At 38.9% G+C, this 12,096-nt stretch overlaps 1 protein-coding gene across 1 annotated transcript; it reads right to left on the reverse strand.

Moving 5' to 3' along the window:
* Nucleotides 1-741: 741 nt before the first annotated feature.
* LOC120104616 lies at nucleotides 742-2,176 on the reverse strand. Its single transcript, XM_039116060.1, has 5 exons — nucleotides 1,995-2,176; nucleotides 1,840-1,889; nucleotides 1,674-1,746; nucleotides 1,188-1,231; nucleotides 742-1,099 (listed from the first exon to the last, which is right to left on the reverse strand). The coding sequence occupies exons 1-5, from the start codon at nucleotides 2,056-2,058 to the stop codon at nucleotides 908-910; spliced, it is 423 nt and encodes a 140-aa protein (XP_038971988.1). The 5' UTR covers nucleotides 2,059-2,176; the 3' UTR covers nucleotides 742-907.
* Between the last annotated feature and the right edge of the window lie 9,920 nt (nucleotides 2,177-12,096).

The following is a 12,096-nucleotide window of genomic DNA, read 5'->3' on the forward strand; positions in this document are numbered from 1 at the left end:
AACCCTGAAGCATTACTAGTCGTCATAATTCCCTGCCTGCAGAAGAAACATTCCAACACTGTGAAATGTCCTGGTTCATGTACTGCATGCATCAGTCTACATACATGGGTCTACCACTGTAATTAACATGCACCCTATAATGGCAGCATTCAGTGAATCATATATCCTCATCAGTGCAACCATCGACATACAGATAGGAACCCCCAGGAGACCACCCAACCATCAGCAATCAAAGAGGAGAACATGGCAGCCCCATGCCTGCTACCATTCACCTCCCTCCTCCAAGCTATGATATCCCATCATAAACGCCCACACGCATGAGACAAAACACATCTCTTTCCTTGCCTCTCGCACCATCTAGCATTTAAACAGAGGTGGCAATCGAGTCAGGTCGGACCCAGGCCAAAAATCTATCAACCTAAGCTTGATCTATTTATTAAACAGAGCAAAAATTCAGACATGGGCCCGACAATTTTATTAAACAGGTAATCCGAACCGGCCATTGGATTGAATCGAGTTAAATGGATGAAATGGTAAGAAATATTGTAGGCTGGTCCTACTCTAAATACAAAGGCGATTTGAGTGTTCAATCTTGAAGTAGGTAATATATGAGTTGATAGTATTATGGTAGTATCTGCAAAAATGGGGCTCAATAATTTTATTAAACAGGTAACCGGAACCAGCCACTGGATTGAATCAAGAGTTCAACTGGGTCCTACTCAAAATGCGAAGGTGATCGAGTGCTCAATTATGAAGTAGGTAATATATGAGTTGATAGCATTAAAGTAGTATCTACAAAAATGGGGCCCTGCCCAAGAAAAGTGCAGCATTTCCGGTAACGCTGTCCAGCCTCTAGTGTTATTCCCTCGTTCCAAGCTGTTTGTTTTATTTTGTGGCTTTTAGCATCTCAGTTGTGGATTGGAGGCTCTCTCTTTGCAGGAGAATAATCCATTCCTGCTATCTCTAGAATGTCGGGGTCGCTCCGCGAGACTGCAGGCGGCTCCACATGGACGTGCTCTCCAGTACTCCCACCGAAGTCTTCCTTGGAATTATGATGGCTTTGTGCGGCGTCAAACACAGTCTCCTTGCTCCTCTCATTCTGCGGATGACCATGAAATCATGAGGAGGAAACAGTGTTTGTGTCTACTGATACAAGCCTACTGTTAGTTGCTAGCTGAAACACCAACCTTTAGTGCGACCATTCTCTTTTTCATGAGTTTTCTACTCCTCCCTGCATCAATAGAGATAATGGAACAACTTCAGGAGATAAAACCTAATAGGTGTTATCTCAAACTCCTCAACTGTGGAGATATATTACAAAGATTGTGATTCTAGGGTATATGTTAAGATAGATAGAGAGAGAGAGAGAGAGGAGACGAGTTTGTTGATGTAATATAAGCTTGTGTAATAAAATGTACTAAATTTCATCACAAAATTGGTTGGTCTCATCCATGTGGAGAGGGTCAGTTTTCCTCAAAGCCACTTCTGTGTGGAGTTGGATAAGCTACAAACCTTGAAACACAAAACAAAAAAGAGAAGAACACCATGAGGGCATGAAAGATTTCAATGGTGCTTAGGCTTGTGACTCCTAGGCCCAAGGTAATCTTCACGAAACCCTGGTAGCTTGTGGTGGACTTCTCTGACTTCTTTAATAGATCTTTCCATCATGATACCTGAGGAACGACCATTAATTCCAGAAGGTGCCACTCCAACTTTATTCACTCCTCCCATGGAACTCCTCTTCTCCTGGCATCAAAAGCATGCAAACATATTAGCGTCGCACTAAAAGAAATGGGACTCCTGCTAAAACAGCAGATGGTGTAGCCACCAGCAACTCACATGGATATTATTGTGGAATGCAGCCAAGGACTCTTCATCCAATCTGATCCCTAAAGAAGAGAATAAAATTAAGGAAAACCAAATGGTCAGCTGCACTGCTTCATGTGCGAGCAAAGAGGGCCTTTTAGTTGAAACTTTAAGGCTTTTGGGGTGACCTTGAGTTGTGGTGGCTAGGAGCAGCAGCAGCAAAAGAGAAACCACTGGCATGGCAAGCTTCATTTGCTCCAAAGTGGACTAAAAGGAGATGGGGAAAGACAGTACAGGAGAAAAGCTACTTGTATGTTGTTTCCTGAAGGCAGAAACAGGAGGTAGGCCTTCTCTTTTTCTTATTAGAAATAGTTGAGATGGTAGAGGATGAGTGGCTAAACCTTCCGACTCCCCTGATATATATATATATATATATATATGTGTGTGTGTGTGTGTGTGTGCGCCATTGGTCCTTACACCATGGCCCATTCCAGAGATAAACGTGCCAAAGTCCAAAAAAGCCGAGATGTTTCTGAACACATTAAAAAAATATGAATGATAATTTATGGTTTTGTATGTTATTGTATGGTAACTGGCACTCTTAAAATTGGGAACTTGTTAAAGTTAACTGCTTCTTATTTCCAATTTGCTGTCACTAGTTAGACCAAAAAGTTTGTTGCAACTTACAAGAATGTTACACTAATTTCTCTATTGGATCCTCCATGAATTAAATTAATTTGTATGGGTGCACAAAACTTGTTTCTTAAATGCAAAATATCATACTAGAGCTTCTAGCCAACTGGAAAAATCTGCTTAGTTAACTTAGTGTCCCATGCATAAATGAGAATTGTATGTTTCCTTTCTCTAGCAGTAGAATGATGGGTCAGATTATACTAATCTTTCTTCAAATAATTACTACTAGAAATTCCTAATAACTATCTGAATGTTCTCCTTGTGCCAAAACTGTGTTAGACTTTGTGCTGACATTTTTACTTCTGGTTGGTGTATGGCATCAAACATAAGAAAAATAACATTGTGTGCGACATCGTACCGGGCAATTAAGGATAAGGCAGATAAACAAGAGATCAAACACCCACATTAAAATCTCCATTGTGCAATTGAAAGAGTTTTCTTGCGTGCTTGCTTTAACTTGACCTCTTAGGCCAAGCCAAATTTATTTTATTCCTCTTAGAAAAAGACTGCTCAATTATAAGGTTAGAGAGGACTGTACATGCTCCCATGTCCATCCTCATGTGGAGCCAACATCTCCTGAGACTATGTCCAAATATTGAAGCCTTGACACCATTCTTTTTCTAAATTGTTTTTCTTGTTACTGTGTTAGGTTACAAGCTGCCCCCCACATGGATTTCATTTGTTCCTTCAGAGCTTCCACAGCTCGGAATACAAGTCTTTCTTTGTCATTTTCCTGAAACTTAATTCCATTTTTCCTTTGTTAATTAGCATATGCTTGTAATTTTTTGGGCCTCCATTCATCTGCGTTAATTCTAGAACCACATTTTTGATGACTTGTCATATATATCATTATCTATGGAAAAGATTGAGTCGTAACGCTCGAACCATCTGCTTTAGACTTCGTACCAACAAATTGATGAAGATATGGTGACACCATTAATCTAACATATCATTCTTTCGATCATCAAATCAGACAACCATGAAGAAAGCTCGGAGAAAGCATATGTGCTGTTCCACAAGATGGTCATCCTTTAACCAGCTTAGCCCTGGGCTTGATTGCTATCTAAAGAGATGATCATTGTTGTAGTGGCAATTATAAATTGTTACAATAAAAATAAAGATAGTTGAAGCAAAATAATATTGTCATTTGTGAAGTATGCATTTCTTTTGAACTCGGATGGGAGTAAGCTTGATCAAAATCAGATGAAAGTGGAATTGGAACCTAGGCCTTGCACCCTTTTATTAATAAAAATATTAATTTTTCAGATAGAATGAAGGGTTTAATTTAAAATATTATTATTAATTTAAATGAACAATGATAATTTTATAAATAGCTGTTATTTTTGATATACATGTAGTAGCTATTGCAAGTTGAAGAATTTTGGTTTTCCAGAAAAACCTACCTCACTAAAAAATGCTATAAAAAATATTGTAAATTGGAAAAAAAGAAAAAATAGTGCGCAACATTTTTGGAAAATGTTGGCTTCAAATGTCGAATTTACTGCATTTTTATGGAGAATTAATGCACATATCTTATCTGCCAAATGTAGGGAAACTCAAGCAGTTTTTGGATATCTTAAATTCCATTCTCTCTCTTTTTTCAACTGCTTTAGAATTGAAGAGAGAATCTTCTTTCTAATTCACATTTTTATGATTTTTTTTTTTTTTGGTTGATGTTTTTTGATCCATGTAGTTAGATGTTTTTTTTTTATCTCTTCTAGTTTGAAGCTGGACTTTTTGTTTCTTCCCCTTTCTCCAAATTTTATTTAAAAAACATGGTTGGGGAAGAAAAAAAATCCCTTCTTTGGGGGATTTTTTTTGGCAGCAGCTTGTTGCCGCCGGGACACGTGGGCGTCCACATGAGGGTGGCGACGCTGGGGACGGCGCCACGTGGTCACCGAGCGTGTCACGCGGCGTGTCTGCGCTTTGGTTGGCAGCGAGACATGGCGGTGGCGACCCTGCCGGGTTCCGAAACCTCCTGTGCCCAAAAGGACAGCTCCTCCCCCCTACGGCTCCAACTATTAAATTAATTACTAAAACCTCTTATCTTTCTACAGCTGAGGGTAAACGGGATGGTTCTAGCACCAGCTTTAATTTTAAACTTAAAAGCACAAGATTCATACTCGAAGCAAGCACCAGGAGTGACTCTTTCCGCCTGGGTCACTTCAGTTCGTTTCTTTTGACTCTCTTTCTTCGCAATCAGCAAGCACCCGGGGTGAATCTTTCCACTTTCCATGGTGCTTCCCTATCGTCTTTGTAACTACTGTTTGCTTTAATAATATTTGTAACGAAGAAGTGTCTTACTTCATTTACATTTCAAAAAAAAACGATTCATGCTCGATGAATATTATGTTGATGCTATTTGCCCGTTGAAAGATGGAAATGTAAACTAGTAACTAAGTAATTATATTCTCGCAGAAGTTAAGCATTTGTATTACTTTTCTCCTTGCGGTACTATGAGCATATGTAGAAACATATCAGTTGTTTGCCAGATATATTTTGGATACTTATACAAGACTAAGAAACTCAAATAATACCTTCTAACTAGCCATTTTGGGTAACATCTTGAGTTGCGACAAATAGTATCATAGTGCACCTGGCCCATGACCTATATGAACTAAGGGATACTGTAGCATAAGTATATTTGAGCTGATCGTGATGTTTGTGATTGGATTTGAATGGATTTAGATGTTTAGCTTGACGAGGACGTCAGAGTTTAAATAGAGAAGTATGTGAGGATCCATGCTGACGTATGTTTGGTTCCACATCAGTTATTCATTAGATAAATTCTGGATACTTATACATAACCAATGAACTCAAATAATATTTTCTTTATAGCTTTTTTCAGTAGGGTCCTAAGCTGTGACAAGTATACTTCAAAAGAGGTTATGACTCTCGGATTTGATTTTGGAGGTGATGGAGTACTTTTTATTTGCCTAATCATGAATTTTGATTATATTTCCTTTATATTAGTGCCAAAATATTTTAAATATTTTTTGTTAATTTGATTTTTTTTATTGGCTAGGAAGGCTATTAAGGAGATTATTCAGAGCATTAGTGGGCTCTTTATTCACCAAATCATCCGGCTAATGACAAAAATGACTCCAAGCTTAGAACAATGGGCAATGGTCAGTGGCCTTAGCCCATACATGGTTGTGAACCTGCGCCCTAGAAATCAAGACCAAGTCTCCCTCCCCTCCACAAGTAACACCAAACGAGATGACACTTTTTATCACGACGATGCTCCCTAGTTTAATGATCCGTACAAGCTTTCAAGGTGATAAGACTTGCTCAAGAAATTTGTCTGTACAATCTAGCCGACATGTGATGCTTTTGAAGATTTAAAAATGGATTTTGGCTTGTGACCGTTGCCTCTTCTTCTCCATCCTCTTAGTCAAAGAACTACTTTTAAGATCCTCCACTCCCACAATGCTTAACCGAGTTCCAAAGAGCTCAGGCTCCAATACCCAGTTCCCAATGATTTGAGTTCCTAATTTTGGGTATAGTTCACATAAGACCAAGATTTTGTGTGGCTTTCTTACTGGAGTTCATAAGATAGTCATTTTCAAGAGGAGTGCGATGGCTGTACGGATGCCACAACACAGTAATTGGTGGTTTTCTTAGTCCCATGTTGCATGCTAATGCATGAGTGTGTTTGCTTTGGACTTCGGTTTGGTTTCCATTGTGAGTTGCAGGCTTTCCAAGCCTATATATAGCTGCTGAAAGCTTAGGACGCGACCTCTGGAGGAGATGCTTGTGCCCATTGTCTCTTTTTGAACACCCTGAATCTCGAAAGAAAATTACAGTCCATCATGAAATCCGAACTAGGATCTCATAAGTGGATAGATTAGCTAGGTGCCTTACTCAAAAAAGTTTATTTTGTTACTAGCCCTACAAATAAGTTAATGAGTCAGAAGACCTATTCTTTGATAGCTTGTTCATAATCCAAGAATCTACTTACCATGGGCCCCCCAAATCTAGCCAGCTTGTTCATAATGAGGACTAGGGGAGCTATTTAGGATGACCATGTCCTATTCACCCCGGCCCAAAATCTACGTAGCAATGCTCAACTTTGCTATACTTGCAAAGCATATTGGATTTGGGTCATAGTAAACCTCTAAATCGAGATACTTATTTAAGCATTGGGGCTAATTGATGTTCATGCGTGTTGGTTTTTTTTGGAGCCCATGATGGGCTAGTTCGACCAGGTTCACCTAATATTCAAATGTAAGAGGGAATAATTCGGAGAAGGTAAGAAACCAGCAGGTAGTTTCTTCTTCTCTCTCTCCCTCTTATGTTTGAGTTTTTTCTCAACTCAATTCGCGTCCAAAATCTCTCCAGCAATTTTAAGTATTTTCAAAGAGAGAAACATCAAGTATTTTTCATCTTATTCTTACACCAAAAACACTTGCACTGTAGATTTTTTTGTACTTTCCATTGCGATTGCACGCTCGATCTAGAGTATGTTCTAGAAGTAGAAAAATACGTGGTTCAACTCAGGGCCGGTCTAATTCTTAGACGATTGAGGCGGTCGCCTAAGGCCCCGATCCAAAGAAGACCTACCGCAGAAAAGGCCTCAAAGACAAAATAGAAGGAAAAAAAAGACCTCTCTTAGTGAATTCGCCTTAGGCCGGTCCAATGCAGAAAAGACCTCAAAGACAAAAGAAAAAGAAAAAATGCCCTTCTTAGTGAGTTCGCCTTAGGCTTCCAAATGCATTGAGCCACTCCTGGTTCAACTCCTCGCATCATAAGAGTTCCATTTTTTTTTTCCCATTATCAATGCGGGATATCTAATCCACTTCTCTAGCTTAATATGTGAAACCTCTTTGACAAATGCAACATGTCAATAGCCCATAATCCATGGTCCTTGCCATGCACGCAACCAACAAAAAAACCTTGGCTTTGCAGGTGATAAGCTCATGGTGCTCATTACTCCCAATCCTTGGTCCTTCTCATGGGCCAATGATCGCCTCGTAAGGCTCTGCGTCGAGTTCGGCGAGTGTTGCGACGAATTTGACGGCTTGATGAGTGTGGAGGTGTCATGGCCATGCGATTCTTCGTATGGCAAGGGGAGGGATTTTCTCTCCAGTTGAGACTCGCTTTGCTCTTATATTTGTTCGTTTCTGGTATTATTGGTACTGGTCCTGGTAGTGTAATGTTTCAAATGAAGGTACCAGCAGACCATTTCATTTATTAGGTGGATGTGGATTGCTTCCTTCCTTCTACAATGAGTCAACGAGCATTTATTTGGTTTATGCTAATTCCTTGGTTTTTCTAGCTATCTTACTTATGTACATGGAAGATTGTTAATCTCAAAAAAAAAAAAAAAAAAAGAGGAAAGGTCCACGTATAAATGTGTCTTGGTGTATTCTATAGGCCAAAAATGACTCCTTAAAATGGTTTTATAATCGCTTACAAGGGTGTTGTCGCTTTCTTTGTCTCCATTGCTTGTCCTACTTGTATTAGAAATCTATTCCTAATTTATATTTATCTCTTGTTTCAATCTAGTTAGAATAGCTTGTCTTTTAGTGCTAGTCCACTTTGCTAGGTTGAGCCTTGGGTTTAATATATTGTATTTATTTTTTAGTTGGAGTGAGATAAAAATATTTTTATTTTGTACGGAAAAAGAGTGGGAGATGTTCTCTTTAGTGAGGTGTTAGAGAGCCTTCTTGTGTGGCTCAATTTTTTTAATAAAATATTTTTTTTCTCTTTTCTAAATATTTCTTCCAGTATCTTTTTTTTGTTATTTTTTTCTTTGGTATTTATTCTAGATCTTGAACCGGGGCCAATGTATTTTAGGTAACGTGTCATTTTGCATGGTATCAGAGCTATAGGTTTTAAGATTGGTAGTTCATATGCATGTCATTCTATATGATATCAGAGCTATAGGTTTTCATGAGATTGGTGGCTTATATATTTTTAGTTCCACATGGTATTAAAGCAAGATTAAAGAGTAATTGAGTGGTTTGCAGCTTCGATCAGATTTATTTGGAGCGTAATTTTTAGAGCGATAATTTGATTGTGATGGTTTCTGTGTTCGAAACTCAACGTGGTTGAAGTGATTCTAGTAATTCGCTGTACAATGATGCAAGCATATGGACTCTTGTTTTGGTGATTCAAGAGGTGAATCATTATGACTGATGCTATTACCTTCTATCTCAATGGGTTCAACATGCTTGACCTCACCAATATAAATATGGTTGTTTTTGTTACATTGCTTTTTTTTGTGAGTTGAACAACACTTGTTATCCAATTTAGAAAAGTATTATCAACTCTTGTTTGATAGGGTTTATGGAATATTTTGGATGAGTCAACAACGATGCCAAGAAATGCTCTCAATAATGTGGTTGCGAGAAAGTGGAATTTAAAATCTCAGAAGGTAATGTGAATTATTTAAGTTTCAGTTAATAGAAAAAAAAATCTAAATATTCAGAATGTAAAGGAGCTAAAGAAAGTATGGGATATTCTCACAATCATCCACTTAAGTTCTAGCAAGGTAAGACATCATAAACGAAAATTACCTGAAGAGTGCATTGACTCCAAGTTTTCATGAAAATCTGGAAGAAGAACAAAATTAGTTTAAAAATGAAAACTTAAAGCAGGGGAGTCTGATCAGTTAGATACTAGAGCAAGTTTGGAAGACTCAGAGCATAGCAAAATTGATCAGCTCAAAAATCAACCAAGTCCAAAAGAAAATTTGAAGTAGAAAGGGCTTGATCAAATGGATGTTCTATCAAGTTCAGAAAAGATCATGTTTGAAGGACCAGTTGATTATGAAATTACTCAAAAAAAGTCAAAAGATACTATAGTTGATCCGATCATAGAAATTCATATTAAGAGTTAAATTATGCAGAAAAGTCTTGTGCTAAAGCTATCCAATATGTGGAAGTTTCATTTAGAGATTTAGTCAGATGAAAAATTAACTAATTTTGAAGTAGCTTCAGAGCAATCAATAAGAAGATATATATATGGTATGTATGATTCTTGTTGTGCCTTAGTGTTTAACAAAGTTTTTGGTACATGAGTTAATTTTGAAGCTACTCCAAAGTTCAAGCTATTAAAATACTCAATGCAAGAGGATTTGATTTCATGTATGTTCGGAAGAAGACAAATATATGTAGATATATGGAGCAACACAAGTGGGGGCATGTAAGTATAGTCAAAATTTTGTTATTGATTTTACTTATTTGTAAGTAATGGCCAATGCTCACCGTTATTGTAGCTGGCAACTTGATATTTCTTGGCACAAGCTAAACATTCGATGGAATCTTAGCATAATTACTATAGAGTCAATACTGAGGGAAAGTGTCGGACGGCATCGTCGATTTTGATACATACTTTGAAGAAGACGAGTTCGTGAAGGAATTATTGTTTGAGCCAACAAAAAAATTCTACTATTCAATTATTGGATTAATAAGTTGTTATATATTGCTGTTACTGTGGCACAAATGGAAATAGCTATTGTGGTGTTTCATGATATTAACAAGTTTAGCGTTGCCGGCATAGACTTCGCAATGAGGGAGAGAGTTGGAAGTCCATTGCTGGTCCTACTTGTACTAAAATTATATTCCTAGTTTATCTTTATTTTTTATTTCAATCTAGTTGGAATAGTTTGTCTTTCAGTGGTGGTTCATTTTGTTAGATTGGGTCTTAAGTTTAATATATTTAAGTTATTTTTTAATTAGAGTTAGATAGCGATGTTTTTGTCTTGAGTGGGAAAAGAGGGGGGAGAAAATGAGAGGTGCCATGTTTAGTAAGACATGTGTAGCTTAATTTTTTTAATAAAATATTTTTTTCTATCTTCTATTTTTTTTCGTCGAGCTTTTTTTTTCTTCTATTTTTTTTGGTATTTGTTCTGAATCTTGGACCAGTACAGATCTATTTCGGGCATATCTGATTGTACAGACACTTCACTATAAAATGTCAGTCGAGTTGAGAATTGGCACTGGTTCAGAATTCATTATACCCAAACAACCTGCACAGATTTACAGTATGTCGGTTTTACACAATTTAGTTCATAGATATGTATGCAAGAAATCCACCAGGCTGAGAAACATATCTGCTAGGCCTCATGAACCATGTCCACATGTAACTTAGATTCCAAAGATCCATCGTTAATCTAATAATCATTAAAACGAAAAATAAAGGCCATTGTCTTTCCAAATCAGCCTCTGCCTGAATTTTTTCCGATGTTTGCTGCAGTGGCGCCCATTACTAGCCAAGTGGTTCTCCATTGATTTCCTTGATCAAAACCATGGCCATTATTAACCAATATAAAAATTTCTCTCAAGGGTTCATTTGAAAACATCACTATTGAGAAATGATTATGTTATATTTTAGATTCATACCTCTGTATATTAACATGCAAAATTATTAATTAGTAAATGTAAAAAATATAAGCCATAAAAAGATCAAAAAAAATTACATGCTCAACCTTATACCCAAAAAAAAAACAAAATAGTGGTTAAATAAACACCACTATTAGTGCTATCCAGAGCCGGCTCGAGCCTTAGGCGACTGAGGCGGTCGCCTAAGGCCCCCGGCTCGAAGAAGGCCCCGCTACGTCGTTGCCCAGTGCTCATCTCACCACTGCACCGCAGTTTTCACATCCGTAGGCAGTAGGCGGCGACGATGAGGCCTGGCTACGCCTTTGCGGTGCCTTCTGCCCTTTCCGACACGCTACAGGTTACGGCCTACAGGCTACAGGTGAGGGAGATGGTTACGACAACTGACAACTTGGCTACAGGTGAGGGAGATGGTCAGTGACAAGCAACGGTCAATGGACAAGTCTTCCCCCCTTCTATCCCCCTTCTCGGCCACTGCCAGGGCTTTTTTTTTTTGCCGAACCCTTCTCGGCTTCTTCTCGAGTTCCCTCCCCCCAGTCCCCACTCCCCAAACTGGCAAACCCCTTTCGGAGTTCGGCCCTTCCCTTCTCGGCTCGAAGGCTAACGGCTTCTCAGCCTTCTCTTCGAGTCCGAGACTCCAACTTCCTTCTCGACTTCTCATCCCAAGCGGCGGCGACGGGCGATCGAATCTACCATTCCACCCTTCGATCCTTCGCCTTCGGACTTTGAAGAGAAGCCGATTGATTAATAGATCAAGTCCTCCTCTCCTCGACTCCTCTGCTCTAATCCTTCTGGCTTCTGAATCTGAAGTTCCGGTTCTAAACCTTGACGGCGGCCACCTCCCGGCTCCCGCCTCCCGCCTCCCGGTCGATCGGACCACAGCCACAGGAGACAGCTGGTAAGCCCTAAGGCCCGCCCCCTTCTCCTTCTGGTTTTGGACCAGAGGCCTTCTTCGGTTCTTCCCCAGTTGGGCCAATTCCCTCAAAGCCCTAAGGCCCTGGCCCTCCACTTCTTCTGAATTTTTGACTTGTGATTGGCCTTTATCCCTAGATTAATTTGTCATCTCTGGTTTGGAGTGATAGTTGGGAACAGTCTGTTGGAGATGAGTCATGGACCTTATGGTTTGGTCTCACGTTGGGTCTAGTTGGAATGCTTAATTCTTATGTCTTTGTGCATATTAGTCTACCCGCAACTAAATTTATGAATTTCCAGTCAGTAAATGTCATCTATAGTATGGTACCTGAATTATTGG

The sequence above is a fragment of the Phoenix dactylifera genome, unplaced genomic scaffold (genome assembly GCF_009389715.1).
Source record: "Phoenix dactylifera cultivar Barhee BC4 unplaced genomic scaffold, palm_55x_up_171113_PBpolish2nd_filt_p 000046F, whole genome shotgun sequence".
Taxonomy (NCBI): domain Eukaryota; kingdom Viridiplantae; phylum Streptophyta; class Magnoliopsida; order Arecales; family Arecaceae; genus Phoenix; species Phoenix dactylifera.